At 38.1% G+C, this 20152-nt stretch overlaps 1 protein-coding gene and 1 long non-coding RNA gene across 3 annotated transcripts in view; one reads left to right on the top strand and one right to left on the bottom strand.

Moving 5' to 3' along the window:
* LAMA4 (laminin subunit alpha 4) overlaps nucleotides 1-20152 on the top strand; it is a 99189-nt gene that overhangs the window by 56468 nt on the left and 22569 nt on the right. For both annotated transcript variants that reach the window (XM_015621773.3, XM_015621774.3), the window contains exons 13-24: nucleotides 165-313; nucleotides 2409-2550; nucleotides 3615-3711; nucleotides 4514-4630; nucleotides 5226-5411; nucleotides 10461-10600; nucleotides 11784-11957; nucleotides 12988-13130; nucleotides 13470-13632; nucleotides 15677-15810; nucleotides 16860-17031; nucleotides 19077-19208. In XM_015621773.3, the coding sequence (XP_015477259.1) occupies nucleotides 165-313; nucleotides 2409-2550; nucleotides 3615-3711; nucleotides 4514-4630; nucleotides 5226-5411; nucleotides 10461-10600; nucleotides 11784-11957; nucleotides 12988-13130; nucleotides 13470-13632; nucleotides 15677-15810; nucleotides 16860-17031; nucleotides 19077-19208 (1749 nt within the window). The remainder of the gene's footprint in view (nucleotides 1-164; nucleotides 314-2408; nucleotides 2551-3614; nucleotides 3712-4513; nucleotides 4631-5225; nucleotides 5412-10460; nucleotides 10601-11783; nucleotides 11958-12987; nucleotides 13131-13469; nucleotides 13633-15676; nucleotides 15811-16859; nucleotides 17032-19076; nucleotides 19209-20152) is intronic.
* Nucleotides 11856-16917, bottom strand: LOC107201855. Its single transcript, XR_001520430.1, has 3 exons — nucleotides 16836-16917; nucleotides 14171-14342; nucleotides 11856-11942 (listed from the first exon to the last, which is right to left on the bottom strand). It is a non-coding gene; the product is annotated as an uncharacterized LOC107201855 (long non-coding RNA).

Raw genomic sequence — 20152 nt, forward strand, 5'->3', positions numbered from 1 at the left:
ACCATTAGATCTTTCCTCTTTTTCTCTTAAAAATGTAAAGTAAAACAACTATAACAGAAATAAAGGAACATTATAATAACATAAAAGTTAAATAAAACATAATAATCAAAATATGGAGTTGATTTTTTGTAATTTTCATCTTCTTCCTTCCCTGTTTTGTTCAGAATGCATCAGGGTTCTACGCAGAAATAGATGGAGCAAAAAAGGAACTGCAAGAAAAAATAGCCAACCTGTCCCTGTTTGATGATGATTTGGTAGAAAAGGCTATGCATCATGCACACAACCTAAGAAGACTTGCTGATGAGCTGGATGGGTAAAACTTAACTTCAGCAGAATCTGAATCATACAAGTGCCACTTACTGAACAGCTGAAAAGACAAGCAGAAACACAACAACAATAAATAGGCACTAAACAAATCAGTGTTAAGTCTTGTAGAAGGACTTGTCATGCTGCACAGAGAACAGCTGAAGTTTAGCTAGGGAAAATCTATGAAAATTTTTAAAGAATAAATATATATCTTGCATGACACTCTCTCTAGTCTAATTGGGCATGTTCTCATCTTCCTATAGCAAAAGAATAGGAAAGGTGGATTAGTGAAAAGTGAAATAATACAGGCAAGATTAAATGGGGTCTGCAGAAACTGTTCATGTCAGTAAGTTCATTTACATTAAAAAATGTTTAACATTACAGGGCACAAAATGAGCTTTGGGATAATTTTATTCCAAAAACAGTTTTACAGATGGAGTAGTTCTGATGCCTAGTAGGTTGTGTCCCAATGAAACTGGCTCACAGTAACATAAAAAACTTAAAATAAGTCTTTCTGTTTTGCAGGAAGATACTAAATGCATCAATATTGCACCAATTTACTAAAAAATCAGTTTTAGATATAATTACTTTATTTGCAATTGGGACTATCCATGGAAAAATCACTGCTGTAAATGAATCATTAAATAAAATATGTCACCAAATTCTACCTTAAGTCATATCATGGGCATATGCTTTTGGAATATAAGCTTACAACTACTCTTCAAGTGTATTATCTAAATACCAGTTGTTTCTTAATATCTGTATGCCCTAGATAGGAGATTAAAATAGAGGAAAAAAAAACAAAACAGATGGTTTTCTTTTATGCAATTGTATAAAGCTGACATCTGAAACCGTTCTATAATGACACACAAACTACAGAAACATAAAAACCAAACAATATGTTCAGTCTGAGATCAGCTAACTGGGGACAGCAGACTAGAAAGAAAATACCCCATATGGCTAGCCTTCCTCCCTTACCAAAATAATTTTGAAATTATTACCAAGTCAAACACACTAGGAATTTCACAAAAAGCAAAAAAAAGTAATTACAAAATACCCAGATCAAACAATGCTAACTCTATTATTTGTTGAGAAGATCGTTCTGCAGTGAAACTTTAATCCTTTAAAACATTTAGCCTGTCTTCAAAACATCTTGGTTTTATAGGTTTACTTTATTAGCTTTATTTTATTTGATGGATTTTATTTATTTATTTATTTTTGCCCTAAGGGAATTTAGCAAAAAAGTCTTGCAATAACGCTGAATCTGGAAATTTAATAATCCTTCAGTGTGCAAACACTTTGAAGTGAATGCAGACATGTGCAAATACATCTATTTTTAGAATCTATTTCTAACACATATGTTGAAATCTGATTATCACCAGAACATTAAAAAGCAGTATTTATTCAAAAATTTTAACAGATGAACGTAGAGCCCTGAACTATCTTCAGTCTGGAATCTCCCCTGATGATGACCAGTTATCATCAGTTATCACCTAACACACAGATCAAAACCATGCCATCAAAAGATTCTTTCAGTTTTTAAATCTGCCTGCAAATTTTCATGACTAGGGGTAGTTGTTCATTTGATTCTCCCCCTTTTCCCACTCACCTTTGGAAAACACGGACAGGACAGTGACACAGCTATCCTGGTCACTGGCACACATAGTCTTTCCATTCATGGGTAGGAATTAGGATTACTCACAGACCTGTTATTCTGTTAATATATGGAATATCTAATCTAGATTTTTAAAAAAGGTAAAAGCTGAGCAGTCATTTGTTGCTGCTCACATAAATGTTAAAGGCAAAATTCTCAGAGCTAATTGGCAGGGAAGAGTCTTCTATCCACAGTTTTCACCTGCTTCAGATTGGTCAAACACAATGAAGAGGATACCAGTTAGGCCAAATACATTTATGTGTACTTGGTAGTTTATTTCATTCATGGAAAGTCCATTTCAGATACATCTACTGTTTTAATATATGATCCTGCACACTGTTGTTCACTGGTAAATATACTCAATTTAGTAGTTATGTGTGTGATTATGTAGTCAGAAACTACTTTGATTCAGTTTGGTTTCTTTCACCTTTTGCTCTCTTTTGAACAGGAATTTGTATGGTGTTGATTCAAATGGTTTGGTGCAAAGGGCAATCAATGCTTCAAATGTGTATGAGAACATTGCTGGTTATATTGAAGAAGCCAATAAAGTTGCATCATTGGCACTGAACACAACAAACCGGGTCAAGGATGTAAGTAATTTTCGTAATACCAGTTTTTATTTTACAGTGCTCAGGGACTTCAGGCACCTAAGTGTAAAGAAAACACAAATTTAGCTTAACTGGCAGCATTGAACTTCTCACTGCACTTATTTTTCCTTTATTATTTCCTGAATTTAATCCAGTGTAGCTAATTATTCTTCCAGTCTGAAGTCCCCTGGTATTTGAAAAGACATGAGAGGTTCTTCTGTCCCTATCCCATAGGGTGATGCTGCTGTGTGTTGTCACTCACATTGTGACATTTCTGTGAAATTACAGACAACTCCCTGCTCCTGTAGGAGCCTGAGCTGGCATTTTGTGCTTGAGTCCTCCTACTTCACTCAGTAGTAAAGCAGGAATGTAGGAAGTGGCTTGAGATGTGGTCAAGACATCACTGCATCTCACAGAAGGTCAGGCTGAAATGGGACAAAGCCCACTCATATACTCAGTGTAAGGAGTAGGATGCTAATTTTATCTCTGGCCTTACTGTTCAAAAATACTTTACATGAAGTTTTGGTATGCCTATAGTTACCAATCTGTACACATGCTATTTACCAGCAATTTATTAGTGGGATAGCAAGAGAATTTGGGTAGATTAAAGGAGTCTGAACCCCAAAGGGCTAAGGGGTTCCAAGTCCAGCCCCCTGTACCCACCATACTTGCTGCAGACTGCAAGGCAGCTCTCCATCAAGTGACAGCATTTATCATCTGAGATGACAGTAGAAATAAACAGTCACAGTGCCTAAATAACATGCAGCACTCAGTCACATTGACTAAAATGGGGCTGATAAATTAAGAGGATTTTCTCCATCTTTGTTACTCAGTAGTGTTTTTGGAAAACCATACCTTTCTCTAACCTTTCTTAAAACAGAAAATTCTTCTTTTCAGACCTTTTTCCAATCCAACTGCCAATCTTAAATGTTAACAAAGCAAAGTCAACTGCAGTGACTTTGCAGTTGCATTTATATGCAGGTAAAATATTGTCCACAACTAAACACCATAAAGTGGAATATTTCATGAGGATTATTCTGACTTTCTTTTTTGGAACATGCTTGTAGGCTGCAGTTGGAATTGATACTCAGGTCATTTACCATAAAGGTAAAAGTGAAGAACTTCTCATCCGAGCCATGCAGCTACAACGGACAGCACATGACAGTAAATATACATCCTTTCTGTTTTCCCAATCAGCTTATAGCCATGCACATTAAAATAAATTTCAGAAGCACACCACTAAGCAGAACTACTTATTGATTATAATAGCTTACAATCAATAAGTATAATAGCTTATTGATTGAATTTACCACACAAAGTACTTGAAATGGCCCATGGGCACAGTTTGAGTAGCTCATATTTTGTCATCCCACTAGATACTGATAATTTATTTCATTCATGGAAAGTCCATTTCGGTTACAACTACTGTTTTAATATATCACCCTGCAAGCTGTTGTTCACTGGTAAATATACTCAATTAAGTAGTTTGATTAAAACCAAATCACAGCAGCTTAAATGTTCAGAAAGCTGGATTTCACCCAGGGAGGGTAATAATAAATGTTAAAGTAGTTTGGCCTTTCTTCACTGCAAATGAAAGAAAGATTTAGAATTACAGATTTATCTTTTAAATTTTTCAGGGCCTTTTGAGTGCCTTAAAACTATTCCTGTGTACCAGTTGCAGCTATTCTCAGCACTTCTGGTAAAGCAAGGAGAAAGAGTACTGACTGAAACATAGCTCTCCAGATTTTTGGAAGACACCCTGTGGCAAGCAGGGGTGCTGCAGGGCTGGTTTTTCCTTTAGATTATGTAAAGTCAGGAGTGCAAGTATGCCCTAAATTAAAAGAGGCCATGTCATACGGTATATAGTGTATTAAATGTCTAACTACATACCTCCCCAGGACCGAATTTACCCTTTTAGATGCCACTCTGATGCCCCTCAGCTGTACCTCCCCTTTTCTCCCCACAGGCAGCAGTTACACCATTGCAGACACCAGCTGGCAAGTCAATGGCACTTTTGCCAGAATGAGTTCCCTGCGGAGCCAACTGATGAGAGCCATTGCAAAAATGCAATCAGCAGAGACAGGTTAGAAGGGGAACTTCATCTTTATGATGCTTTATATTCATACATTCAAGAGCACATTTTTATCTTTGAATATGGATATGAAGGAGCTACTAGGAGTTCATCACTGTGGACACTACCAGACCTAGATATCAAATACCCAGCTCTAACACTTTCATAATGAAATTAACAACATTCTTCTTGTGCCTTGTGCTGGTCTTGGCTGCAGTAGAGTTATTTTTTTTCACAGTTGCTAGCATGGGGCTGTATTTTGGATTTGTGTTGAACACAGATTTGATAATTTTGATAATAAAAGAGATGTTTTTGTTGCTATTGAGCAGGGTTTACACAGAGGCAAGGCCTTTTCTGCTTTTCATACGGCCATGCTGATGAGGAGACTGGGGATGCAGGGGAAGCTAAGAAGGAGCAGAGCCAAGACAGCTGACCCCAAGTGACCAAAAGAATATTCCATTCCATTTGACATCATGCTCAGTGTATATAAACTGGAGGGAAGAAGAGAAAGGAGAGGGGGAAGACAGAGAGTGGAGAAGGATGGGACACAAAACACACCTGAATATTTGAAGAGTTAATTTCCTATCATTCCCTATTTGTTCTGTAGAGGAGGCCAGAGAGCGTTTGGAGCAAGCTCAGCTGAAGACTGCAGAGGCTGTAAGTGCTACCACAACAGTAACACAGGCTACAACCCCCATGGATGAGAACGTGAAGTTGTGGTCCCAAAACCTGCAAGACTTCCAGCACAATTCAGAGGCATATGACAGTGCTGTGCATTCAGCTGGGGATGCAGGTATGGTGGCCTGAAGTTTGCCGTTCCTCAGTGTCAAAAAATCAGGGAATCATTGCAATAACACATTGTATGAATTGTTTACATTGCATATTCATTGCACATAATCTTGTAGCATTTTGCCTCCATGAAAATTTTCAAAAATTAGCAGTTGTCTAGGTCTTGACTATATTTTAAAAACACTGGATATTCAGTGGACTTCCAAAAACTGTTTAAACACTTAAGTGCTGAGGACTTACTGACTTCTAACTCATTTTTTCAGGGTACCAAGATCACATGGTAAACAGCTTGTTTAAACACTTCTTGCTATTATGGTTGGTGATTTAGGGTTTTATGTTTGTTTGTTTTTTAACATTGAGAAGCATTTGAAAACAGAGCCCTTTTGTCCTCAGGAGTACAAACATGAAGAAATAGTCCCTCACTTGATGAGCTCGTAGTCTAAACAAAGGGGTCAAAGAGGATAAAGGAGGAAATAAAATATTTAAGCAGGGTGATTTCTGGAGAAGCTTGTAAACATCACATTAATTCCACTTTTATTATTGGAAACACAGGAAATGTTGGAAAAGTTATTATGAAAATGTTAAGGCAAATATAAAGATAAAAGAAACGCTAAGGCAGACTACAAAATTGAAATGGAAATGATAGGCAAGAGTAGAAAAAGAGTTGTGAAGATGAAGCTGAAATGAAGTCACTGTAGAAGGAAGAAAAAGAACAATTGGGGAAGAAAATAATCAATCTAGAAATTAAAATAGTTGGAATAAAAAATTGATTACAGTAGCACTATTTATTGCTCCATGTATTCTTGACTCTGCCCAGAAGGCTCACTAATCCTAAAATATTTATTGCAAGGGAGGTTGGAAATCCAGAACAAGTAGTTTCCTTCACACATTTGATGATACTATCACCTGCAGGCCTGTTCAGTGATGTCTTGCCTCCTAAAAGTGTCCCAGAGAAAGTCCATAATTTCATTGTCTCTGTCTCCAGAAAGTCTGAATCTCAGATCTACTGCCCTAAATCCCTTCTCCTTCTGTCAGGAAGTTTGCAACTCAAGTGTCATTTTACTGTAAATGGAGTTATGAGCCCAACCCAACCATTGCTTCTAGTGTTCCAAAGTCACAGTCTTCCCTCTTAGCTGGGGAATCCCAAGAGTCATGTTATTTTCAGAATTTCAAGATCAATAAGACCCTTACCCCTAGTATTTTTGGTTAAATGAGTGCTCCCAAGAACTGCCATAGAAGTGATACTCTTCACAAGAAGAAACTCAGTGCTATTCAATGTCCCAATTTCTGGCTCCAGAACTGGAGGAAACTCAGATTTCTCTGAACTTTTCATCAAAAGGGAGCAGTGAACCTCTCCCTCTGGGAATGGGTAAGCTCACTGCTAGTCACTGCACAGAGCTCCGTAAGAGTGTAGTTAATATAGCAGCACTTGGATTGGATTGCATTGCTATAAAATGTTTTTGATCACCACAAAGCACAGTTTAGGCTATGGGTTCTAATTACCATGTAAAATAATGCAAATGTGGATATGCTTGGCTTCCCAGGAGGGAATGATGAGAATGGTATGATGAGAAACATCCAAGAGAAACAGTGTGCTGTAGCTTACACATGAAGCTTTCTGTTTTTATTCACCTTTACACTTGATTTACATTTAACATTTACCTTTGCCAGCTTAGTAGGTAGAGCAGCAACACAGACTGCATTTGGCTCTTCATGCTCAAAATGCCAGCAGACATTCAGGATTCAAAAAAATCTGCTCATACTAGCTCTTGTACTGGAGGAAATATTTCCAGCAGCATTTGAGGTGCTCTGTGTAAAGAGTTAAAATGGCCCAGCTTTCCCTTGGTATGTTCCCAAAAAGGAACAAGAACAGCTTCTATGTGATGTTCCTGGAAAAAATGCTTTCCCTGTGATGGTGGGCTTGCAGGTAGGGAGTCACCTTGAAAATACTTGTTCATATCTGAGCTCCTGGAGGCCCTTCTGAGCACAAACTAACTGCTGGAAAGATGCTAATATGCAGCCTACAGCAAAGTGTGCCCTAGTACATTTGTGGAGGAAGCTTTTCCATGGCATTTTTGTTCTGAAAGCATTTGATTTGTTTGCTTAAAGGTATGATGAGGTGTTTTTTTGCCAGAAAGATCAGGTGGAAATAGCTGAGAAGGGAGATCAGTGCTACACAGGAGGCTGGCACAGTTAGTGCTCCAGACAGATGTGACTGTGATTCACAGCCCAGGAAGACAGATGTAGACATGCCAGGCATGGTGGAGCATTCCCAGATAAGCTGTGTATTCTGCCAGGAGAGGTTGATCTGACAGGAGGAATGTCCATCAAAGTCCAAAGGAAAGTCACAACAAATGCTCAGACAGGTGCCTGGAACACCAAAACACCTTATCTCCATGCCAATAACACTACCAGAGCAGCTGAAACCTCTAAGCTGGCATGTCTGTCTGCACTGCCCTTGAATAAAGCTTGCACTTGGTGTTTGGCGGGGTGAGAGCATGTCTTGGCTGTGTAGTTTGTCTGGGAATAGTCCGTGTTGCCATTGTGCAGGGAACTGGTGGGCTTCAGCAGAGAGGCTGGCAGACAGTTTGGGAAGGAAAACATGAAAGGGGAAAGTGTCTGTAAGGTTACAGTCAGGGTGTTTCCTCCTTGACAATTTCCCTTCTACTCTTTTTCGTATTTTATCACTGGGTAGGACCAATTTTCTTTTCCACTCTCACCTTCATCTCCAAGACATAAATCAAAATCAGTGTTCTTCTGTTTAAGAATGCCATTATAAAGGCCAAGAGGAAGAGATTTATATTGTGATTTCACAATAGTTCTAGTAGTTACAGATGTTAGTTTTGTGTTTTCTTGCACAGCAATGCTTTGTAGCATTTCAGGTTTAATAAATCAAATTTCAAACAGAAAATCCAGGATTTAAAATATTGAATCAAACACAATTCCAATTCAGTTGCAGATTATTAAAAAAAAAACAAAAACGTGGCTGCAATTTGCTAAATCATTTTCTGAGATTGAAGTATTTTTGCCTTAAAAATGGAGAAAGGTAAAGAAACCTTCCTATAAGCTGACTTGGGGTTTGTTGGGTTTTTTTAAGTAGAAAATTTAACACATTTTGGAATCACCATTATATCCAAAATTTACTGTAATTCTTTGAGGATTCATTAAAATTATGATATTTTAATGTACAGTAAGCTTTACTTTCTGTAAAGTGAAGTTTTCATGCAGAATAGCTGATTACTAACTCCCACTACATAAGGCCCTTCAGGAATAAATGGGAAAAACTGGAAGGTCTAAAGTTCTAGATAGCCCACTCCTCAACAGAACTTGGAAAGTAAAACACAGATGAAAACGGCCATGCAGAGACAGGACAGGACTGGCAAATACAGATTTTTCACTCTATCCAAAACCAAGCAGACTTGTAGGAATCCATGGAGTCTTCTCATACTCTGGGTTGATATGAATGAGGCTGAGGCTTATTCAATGCGGAATGGAAGCACAGAAAAGTGATTGGAGTCTGGTCCTCATCCCATTTTTTATACAGTCTCCTATATCTGATGATTACCTCCTTTACCTGCCTCTCTGAAGTCTTCATGCAGAAATATTCAAGGCCAGGTTGGGTAGGGCTCTCAAAATGTGGACCAGTGCAAGGTGTCCCTGCCCACAGCAGGTGGCTTGGAACTAGGTGATCTTTTAAGGTCCCTTCCAGCACAAGCCCTTCTATGAGTCTCAGACAAAGGTAAAAACATGACAGGAAGAACACAAGAGCAGGTGGATGTAAGTTGACAACCCCTAAAATATTACTTCAAACCCTACAAATCTGGTCTTAACCTTTACAGTGAATCCATGTCATTAAAATTAACTCTGAATGCTGGATCTTTCTTATATGCATGTAGCCTTGCAGCTAATATCTCATTTCATTATACTCAGCTACTTGTACCTACATTTAATTAAAGATGAAAAATGATGTGATGTGTAAATATCCTTCAAAGGGCAGCATGTCATTGGAATCTGATGTGATGAAATTGTATTATAATTAGGGGTAGTTATTTTTCCTTCTTGATAATTTTTCTGCTTATCTTCCTGGGAAAGGACTTTTCTCACTTTGAAGACGACAGAGCCCCTGCATTTCCCTTCAATAACAATGACACTTGCACAGGTACCACCAGAAGACACAGCAGCAAAAGATCAAAGGTCCAGGACTCTAATTCATGACCCCTGGCAGATGCAGGCAGGAAAACTAACAAGGTTACCAATCACAAGGGCTGGGGCAGGAACTAAGCACAGTTCAAGTGCACATACACCACCATCATCATCTAAGGCCTTCTATTGTCCACCACAGGCCAGTTACCACAGCTTGAAATTGGCAGTGTTTTTGTCATGATAGTGGACTGTGAGCCACAAGAAAACACATCTCCTGTGCAGCCACTGCTGCTATCTGGGTGGTGACCTCTGGCTAAAAAAAAAGTGCTGAGAAAATCTTTTTCAGCTGAAAGTTGAGGAAAACAGCCTATACATCTCCCCTACAGTGAATTTGAAGAGCTCATGAACCATAACTCTTAGATGCAGTTCCCAGGTCGGCCACAGATATCCAGTGAGATGCAGAAGAAACAATCCTTCTGCTCCAATTGCTGTAGCTGAAAAATTAGGCTTAACATTCATTTGTCTTAAAGGAAGATTAAAAGGTTAAAACTATTAATGTTTGCACAGTTCCATGAGGAAAAAATAACAGAGGTAACACACAGTAACAGAGGTAACACACCACAGTATTACCCATGAGTCCTAAGAAAACATAGTGTCCCTTGTGCAAACTTATTTCCAAAAACTTTAGCAATACTGGATTCTTAGAAGTCACTATCCTTTCTGAAATCACCATGACTCACACATCGTAGTTATGACTTGGCCAGAAAGCAGAAGGAGACAGGTGAGCTAACCTAAGAGGATAGGGTGGAATATTCCTGATGCAAAACCAGCCTTTCAAAGAGGGAAAAAAAAAAAAAAAAAAACAACAAAAAAACAAACCTCTAAGCTCTCTCTTCTTTTCTAACTGCAGTGCAGAAACTTACAGAAGTTTTCCCTCAACTCCTGGACAAACTGCGAAAAGTAGAACAGAAGGCACCAGCAAACAATATTTCTTCCAGCATTCAGCGGATCAGAGAGTTAATTGCTCAGACCAGGAGTGTAGCAAGCAAGGTAAAACTTTTGGACTTTTGGGACATTTGGTTACTAGTGCTAATAATCAAATCTTACTATAAACTCTATTTTCTCAGGCTATGCTAGAAGCCCAAACCTGGACATTGTCACCTCCCCAAAACTGGATGAACAAAGCACATTGGAGGTCATTAAATCTTTACAGCAACTATTTGCAAGCATTTGACATTATCATAGTATTCATGGTAGACTATTGTTACTGCAGTAGCAAATTGACAATAAAGATTGTACAAGATGGCCAGAACAACAAAATCTAATTACCTACAATTTGCAGGCAAATTACCTACAAAGCTAATTACTATGAGTAATAATTACAGCAATTAATGTAAGCTTCTCTGAGATGACAGCATTTCTTTTTTTCTCTTTCTTTCTTTTGAATTAATTTTCTGCAGCGTAAGAGAATCCTTGGCTCACATATATTTAATAGAGAAAAAAAAAAAACATTTTCATTACCATACATAAATAATGAGGGTTTTTTCTCTAACAAGAAAATCAAGGTCAAGTATATTTGAATTCATTCAGAGAAATAAAAAATTCAGTGCACTATTGTATGTTCACAGTGCTAGAATATAACTTGGAAAAATCAGTTTGTGTGTAGTGCTTGACTGTTCTTTAAAATGTATTTTGTGATTCTGGTATACTGTGTTTAAACTTGAAAACATTAGTTATGTTGAAAGCATTTTGAACTAAAATGAACAGTTTTACAATTCTATTAGCATCTCATAAATATCACTGTAGATTCAGTAATATAACAGGATTACTCATGAACAGAAAATGGTCATACAATTCCCAAAGCAAAGAAACAAATTATGGGCAGAAGTTTTATAGCCGTGTAAGAATTTCATTATGTTCCATACACAGTAATGTAGCCCTGATCCAACTAAGCACGCATCTATCTCCCACTGAAATGTAATTTACTTTATGAATATACTTAAGCAGAGTTCATTAGGACATTTAATTAATTTTAAAATAACTTCCTCCATATTCTTTACAGTGTCTTCCAGAAAAGATTGTTTCAAACATACAATTTTACATGCCCAGTATACAGGTGCCAACTCCACTCTTGCAGTAAGCAAGGCTGCTGGCTCAGTATTGTGACACACTTACCTTAGGTAATGACCCCAGGCAGCAACATGTGTCTCATTTTGCACATTTGCAACTGCAGGTCCAAGTTTCCATGATGTTTGAAGGCCAATCAGCTGTTGAAGTCAATCCAAAGATCAACGTGGAAGAACTGAAATCTTTCACTTCCATGAGCTTGTACATAAAGCTTCACAAAGACAACCCACAGCTGGCAGCCTCTCCAGACAGATTCATTTTGTACCTCGGAAACAAAAATGTAAGAGAATAACAGAGTTAATTTTTATGCATATTTTTTTTTAAAAAAAAAATAAGTCGGTTCGAAATTTATTTGCCTTCAGTTTTCCCTCTCACTGTTTCTTCATGTTTCAAAATTAGAGGTGTCTGCTCTATGACCATAATTGATTTTGTGACAAGCAAAGAGCAGGAGTTCCTGAGACCCCTGTCCTTGAGACTTGTCACCCCAAACAATGAAGGATTCTCTCTAAAAAGAAAATTATACTGCCTGGCAGTGTACTGCTTTGATTGTCACTGCTGTGAGCCACACTTGCTATCTCCTCTGCCAATACCAAAGTGCTCTGAAGCAGTTAATGTCACCTGCCTGGCTTCTGTGAGATATGCCTTAATCAGTTCATGCTGCTGACAGTGTCAGTTCCAAATCTCTGAGGTCACAGGCCCACAAGATAAGTAGGCTTCTTTATCTGTGGCTTGTGCTGCTGTTGTACACTCTGTACACTCCTCATCACTACTTTGAAATAGCTGTTCTTTAAACTGTGGTTCTGAGAAAAAAAAAAAAGTCACAACTCACAAGCCAGGTATCATTCCGGCAATCTGTTACTTGGGAAGGTAAAGAGGCAGGCTTTCATTTTTAAGCTTTCCTAAAAAGAATGTCTGCTGAATATAAATCAATTGAAACACCTCTTGGCAGAATATTTAATTGCAGCATAATACCTAGGCTTTAGACTATTTCCTGCACATGGCACTGCACATTAAATAATACTGAACAGCTTCCCATTGAACATGACTAATTATTGGTCAGCAGAGATCTCATGACTTTGAATTTACCTCAGTCAAAATGCATATAAAGTAAAATATCAGACTTCTTTTCTGTACAGTTTTATGTGGTGAAAGCAACCAATTAGAGAACAAAGGTTTTGTTTCTATTTAAATAGCTTTTGGTAGTATTTAAAGGTGTCATTCAGTTTATCAAAGCTTACCCCTAACTTATGTCCTGCATTAAATCTCTTTCAATGTTGTATCTTTAACATCCTTCTCCGTTGGTGTTCTAGGCAAAACATTACATTGGCCTTGCAATTAAAAATGACAACCTTGTGTACATTTATAATCTGGGGGGCCAAGACGTGGAGATACCTCTGGATGCCAAGCCAGTCAGCACCTGGCCCTCTTACTTCAGCATCATCAAAATTGAGAGGTAAAGTGATAATGTGTATTTCCCCAAAATCAAATAATTAATAGGAAAAATCAAGCATTAAAGGCTGTGTCACAACTTCCCATCAGGAATTTTCTGTGCTTGGTTCTACTCCTGTTGAAATAAATGGAAATTTTTCCTGCTTTTGAAAAGCCAAGACCCAAGACCCCCCAGGGGCCACAGAGAGGAAGAGATAGTGTCTGTGGTCCCTCCCATTTTTTTACCTCCTAATTGCTAGTCTTCTCTAAGGAAATAAAACTCTTCCTGGAGTTGGAGGCTTGTTTTTATTTCTGTAAGGCTGGACAACTTGAAATTCTCTTCTCTTACAATTCTTTTCTGCAGGATCGGAAGACATGGCAAAATGTTTTTAACTGTGCCCAGTCTTAGCAGCACAGCTGAAGAAAAATTCATCAAAAAGGGAGAGGTCCTTGGTCCTGGCTCCCTTCTTAACCTGGAACCTGAAAATGCTGTTTTCTATGTTGGTGGAGTGCCTCCAGGCTTCAAGGTTGGTCAGATAAACATTCTCTATTCAAAATTAAATAGTGCAAACTAATCTTGCTGGACTTCCATTTAAACACAGAAATGGTTGATAAATAAAAAGTCCTTATTTAGTCATTTGTCATCTTAGGACTCAAACTTTTAGCCATGGTGAAGAAGTTTTCCCTAACATATTTTGTCATACAAGTAAGATGATCAGGTGTTTCCTGAAAAGTACTAAAAGGAAGGCTTGCTAGCTGTTAAATAGCATACATAGACAAAGGCCTATTAGTTCAACTTAATTTGCAGGCTACCAGTATTTTTCAATGCTAATGAGTTATTTGTACTTGGAATTTGTTTTTTACAGCTGCCACAAAAATGAAAAGTGTAGTTAATATTAAGATCTTGTGGTAAACTAACAATATAGCTATTTATTTGAATTATCACTGGTTTAAATCCAGACTTATAACAACATGGAAGTTGCCTGTGGAGAATATGTCTGAAGACCCATGTGAGACAGTAGCTTCAGTCTAGTTCCTAATAGCATCAATTAGCACCTCACTTACCTGCTTCTGTGAACATGCCAGTTCCTGCTTTGGGATTTAAAACTTCCTATGAATGATCTTGGCTGTGAAAATTGCATGGCTTAATAAAAACACACCTAGAGAATCTTAAATTCTTTAAGCTAACTGTAGCAGGTGTTAAAAAGATCCAAATACTGATCCACAAGCAGCTCTCCTGAAAACATAAAAACAAAGAAAGAGTAACTCAATACACTTATGCATTCCTGAGATTGGCATTTTTATGACTACTATATATATGCCATGGCAGGAATTTTGGATTATTGATCCCTGGGTGCAAACTGCCTGGAAATAGGACTGAAGATTAAATAACAGTTTCATACACACATGCACATACAAAAAGTCACCCAGCAAATTAACTCTACAGGTCTGTTCCAGAGCAGAGCAGAGGAAAAAGAAAAGAGTGAAGGAAAGAGGAAAGGGAAATAGGAAGAAAAGGATTCATGGTATTATTTGATAGGTCCCCTCCCCCTTAGAAAAGGACACCTCATATTTTATTTATTAACATAGAGTCTGATTTGTTAAAAGCTTTTTGCTTCCCTGTTACATACTATGCAAATATGGAATGCACCACTTAACCAATAGAACTCCCAAGTTTAACATAATATCAAAAAATAGAAGAAACAAAAGAATAAAGAAAACATGATCATTTACCAAATGTATCTGTGCTGCAGATAAGAATATAATTTTCTTTTACAGCTACTTATAATCTGTATTGCTTTATTATCATTACTATTGTATCATAAGAAAATGGAAATACTGAAAATATTAAGAAAAGCTACTAATAGTGATCAAACTCTGAAGTACAAGAGCTATTATTATTATCACACCTGTTCCACAGGCAAAATACTTTATTATAAAAAAGAATGGCCTAGGTCTGGTAGCTTTATTCTTTTGCATTTTGCCCCTCACAAGTGTGGCTGTTTAAATTCCACTTGCAGTGGCCTTTGTTAAAAGAAGAAGTTTCTAGATCCTGCTAGCTGTTCAAAATAATACCTACTGAGGATTACCCACTGGCACACATTTTGAATCCCAGCCTCCTGGGTTTAAAGAGCTCTCTCATTTCTCTCTCCCTAATTATGGTATGGAGTTATTTTTTCTGGCCGTGAAGGATATATATGCATTAGATATGAAGTATCTACTGAGTTATTCACATACATTGAGTAAGCTCTGTTATTAATAAAGTCTTAGCCTTTTTCCCTGTTTCCAAGCATACTCACACCAAAACTACAAAATAAGTTTTTGTTTGCAGTTGCCTTACCTGGCCTAATTGTGTCACTGTGAGACCATTTATGTGCTCCTTTTTTACTTACAGCCCAACGGCCATGTCATGGTAAGGACTATGAAGATTATTCACAGCAGTATTAACCTTTTGTTTTGAAAATGTGAATTGCACGGGGACAGAACTGATCCCAGGCACAAATGCTCTCACAACACCCAACTAAAGAGTGCCACCTTTCCCCTTTTAACTCTTCCTTGTCCTCTGCACAGCTCCCTCCTAGCCTAAACCTACCTGGCTTCATCGGCTGCCTGGAGCTGGCTACCCTGAACGATGATGTGATCAGCCTGTACAACTTCAAGCACGTCTATAACATCGACACCACCACATCGCCACCTTGTGCCAGGTAGGGGACAATCCCATCCTCACCCTGCCTCTGCTGTTTGTTACAGGTGCCAGTCCTGGTGGCTCATTCCTGCTGTAGATTAAAAAAGTGAAAGTAGTATTGAGTTGTCCCGGAAAGAACTTGGTCGCTCTTGGCTCCTAATTGTGTCAACGAGTTTCATTTATATATATATATATATATATTATCTGGGGCTTGCTCCAGGCTCCCTCCTTACCCCACTGCTTGCCTGGGCAGAGCTCCTGACTCAAATCACGTTGCTCCAAGTGATACAGCCACAGCCAGTCAGGTCTAGTGGGCCTGATAACCTTGAGTGTAGTCCCACCCCCAGCTAGAAGAGATTACACAGAACTTTCTTCCTGCCATACACTTGAAGCCACAACAGATATTCCTTAGATAAGCCATTCACAAACTGGGAAATGCAGTTCCTAAAGTAGAAGTGAATATTAACTGCAGCATTCGTTTAGCACAGACACAGCAGGCATTTTGCTCACACAACAGGCAGCAACAGTGGAACCTCTCTGGAAAGAAAAGGAGTGTAATTTGCATCCTGCACTGGGAAGAAATGCAGGAACTGTTGGGATAGAGAAAATGAGTTTCTCACGCCATTCCCACAGGGAGTGCAAGCTGCTGCTCTCCAGAACAGAGCATACCAGAGTCCATACTCAGCTAAAGTTCTTGGAGAATTCAAGTGGACTTCTGTACAAACTAAGAAAGCTCTTAATAGAAATAGCTGTGTATCTTTATAACGTGGAAGTTCTCTGGGCCTATCACTTTACAAGGACAAGCAAAGATTTTTCCTCTACATATAGCACAGGATAAAAGCACAATGTTATGATGAAGGAGTTAAATGCACCTTCAAAGCTACACATTATTTCCCAGGAAAAAAAATTCTCTGAAAAAAATTGAAAGGAACTCATCAGTCTCAGCATTGCTAGGCAGAAGCAGAAGTTCAGAATAATTATTTCAATAAAGTATGTAAAAGCACTTAAGTTCCCCTAAAGTAAAATGGGTATATGCCAACTCACCCTTCTCTGCTTGTTTTTCCATAGAGATAAGTTGGCTTTCACTCAGAGCCGGGCTGTGAGCTATTTCTTTGATGGCTCTGGCTATGCCTTGGCCAGAAACATTGAGAGAAGGGGAAAATTCAGCCAGGTGACTCGATTTGACATCGAAGTTCGAACGCCTACAGACAGTGGATTGATCCTGCTGATGATTAATGGGGTGAGTACCAAGTCCTGCTGGTTCTCTTTATCCATTAGAACCACAAGTTCCCCAGTACCTAGAATATCTTGGAAAATCCAAAATGGTTTTTTTTCCTCTTCTGGGAAGAGGAAATACTTTGCGTTTGTCTGGTGCATGCATATATTAGGTGGGAACTGGAACTTGCTCTGCAAAGTCCTCGGGAAGCCAAACCCCTGAGCTGGACTCTGCTTTTATCCAGAGACAGTCAGGACTTCAAACTGGTCATATCCCTGTGATGATACTTCAAGATAGACTCCAGTTGAGCTGTTGTACCTCTATTTAAATGTGAATGCACAATCAAAGCTACAGAAAATTTCTGTGAAGTAACTCCCAAGAAGCAGCCACTTTGTGGTAGCTGCCACTTTATAACTATGTCTCAGGGTGTACTAGAGTTAAATATTTAAGTTTCTGAAAGTAGAAAGCACAGTCCAAATAAAAAGGCTTGATCTAAATGTCAGGAGCTCTCCTCAAGTGTGAGGGTGATGCAATCTCTTTAAGAGTTTGAAGACAAATGCGGACCTTTTATTTTTTTTGATCTTTGGGTATTTCCACATCAAGCGCATGAGTTCTGTGTGAATTACAACCTAGAAAAAACAAAACCAAATATTTTTCTATCCAGTCCACAAACAGACACTTGTGTAGACACCTACATGTAGGACTACTTTAAGCATTTAGAAGGAAAAAAAATCCACTCTTACTAGAAGAGCTACTCTCTAGTGTTTGCCTTTAGAGTTACTTCCAGAAGAGGGTCATGGGAAGCAATTTGCTCTGCAGAATAGCATGCTACCAATCACCTTCATTCTTTGGAGTTTTTGACTAAGCAGCTGCTGTTAAAAGTTTAAGAGCTTTTATTGCAGAGCACTTATTTTTCTTCCAAGCAAAAGCACCTAGAGGTTTCTTGGAGATGTATGCACTTTGTGTTTGTCAGTGGAAACTGCATTCAAGTTGGATATCAGCTGTGGGAGATCACGCCTACTCACAAGCACTTTTAGAAAGTCCGTGTAAGCTGGTCCATTATTCAATTCTGCAAAGACAGCTCATAAATATGGAATGTAATCCTTGTTTCATTTTCAAGTTTATTCTCTTCAGAACAAGCCCAAGCTGCAGTTTCATTTAAAAGTGCTAGATTAAAACCTACTCTCTTTAAGTAGTGACTTCTATATAAATGTATGTGACCACATAAATGGTGGGGTCATTTATGTCAAAGACAGCTGTTCTTGGCCTGCAGTAGTATTTTGAGAATTATTGTTCCCATGTTTCCATTAGGCATGAACACTAGGAGAGAAGAAAAACATTAGCATTGAAAGCATTAACCCAGATGCACATTTACTGTAAACTATTCTTTCTGTTTTTTTATGTTCAGTTTTGGAACAAGGCTAATTCTAGGGTGCAGATCTTCATTTCAAGCAGTCCCTAAAGGTTTTCTAAAGTGCAACTCCTGCTTATGAAGTTTAGGTTACCCAGCCAGAGAACAGAAACCAAATCATTAAGTACAGTCAGGAATTCTAGAAACAAAATACATAGTAAATACACTCTAGCTATTGCTCACCTTCCAGTAACTACATCAGTGCTGATCAGGGCTGTGAAAAGACAAAACCCTGAGTGATTACAGACACTGTGATAAAAGCTGCTAATGCAGATACAGTCATTTCAGCACAACATTGCTTTTATCAGTGTAATATCTTTCATTTAGGGCATGTGGTATTATTTTAACCATGAATAGATGTGCTTGCATCAGGAATACTTCCATGGTAAAGAATAGTGACATCACTGCACTACCAAATACTATTTCTATGAGGAAACAGTTCACCAAGTCTTCCAAAAACTGCCACTTTTAAAACAATCGTGTGCATGTACATACATACACATATATTATAAAAATATAGAAACTGTGTTACAATTTTGCAAATGAAAATTTCTTTCCCGGCATCCTTTTTCCAATGTCAGTCTCATAATGCTGTTCATTAACTTTTTTTAATTGCTGCCACATAGTCCTTTTCTGACTGCTTTTTTGTTTTACACAGAGCATGTTCTTCAGCCTAGAGATGCACAATGGTTTCTTGTACCTCCGCTATGACTTTGGTTTCAGCAACGGCCCCATGCTTCTCGAGGACTCCATGAAGAAGGCTAGGATTAACGACGCTAAATTTCATGAGGTACCGATGTGGTTGCTATCACAGCCATTTGACCAGCTATCTCAGAAGCTCCAAGCAGAAATAACTGCTCCAAAGCCCATGAAAGGCATAAAAGGATGAGGATGTAGGTGGTGATATGGTAGAACAGGCAGAAGAGCAGACTGCATGCAAGTCCCACCAGTTCCTAGCAGAGGAAAGGGAAGTCTGTCCCTGCCTCCTCATAAATCAATGCTTGTAGACAGATTGTGTGTATTACTAGCCAAGGACAGGACCATTCATATGGGAGAAAGTTTTATTGATTCTATATGAAATTGTATCAAGGACAATTCTCTATATCAAATGTAAAACTTTCCTCAAGTAAAATCATGTCATTATGTTAACTTGACCACCTTAGCTGTATTACAAAATAATTTCCCATTTCATTTGAAAAGAGAGTTGACTTGGTAGCAACCTTCTGTATATGCACAGTATTTTATGGAATTTGGCAGATGTAAAATATCTACTTGTATTTGGTTTCAGGGAATTTGCTTTAAGCCAGAGTAACTGTGACAGTAGTAAAACCCCCTTAGTGAGTTGCTTCTCCTGCCTTTTATTTGATGCAAATTTGAAGTCTGATTAGTGACCAAAACTACAGCTATAATTCTATTCAAATTTAAGCAGAGAACAATTAAGCTTTTTATGCTTTGAAAATTAAAGAAGTTTTTTAACAAGTATGCCCTAACTTCTTTGATAAATCAAGAAAGCATTCTGAAGTTTACAGAGCACATCTGTTTGATACAGTGAAGAATTTGAGTGCTTTCATATGCTTTATTCAAAATTAAAATATCCTGAGGATTCAGTCATCAGAAAAATAGTGACATCAAAACAAACTTCCTACTAGTAATCACTGTCAGCCTCTCCCAATTTACAAACAATTTCTCTGTAAAATGGTAGGAACTTTTCAAACAAAAGGTATAAAGATGCAA

Source organism: Parus major, chromosome 3 (genome assembly GCF_001522545.3).
Source record: "Parus major isolate Abel chromosome 3, Parus_major1.1, whole genome shotgun sequence".
Taxonomy (NCBI): domain Eukaryota; kingdom Metazoa; phylum Chordata; class Aves; order Passeriformes; family Paridae; genus Parus; species Parus major.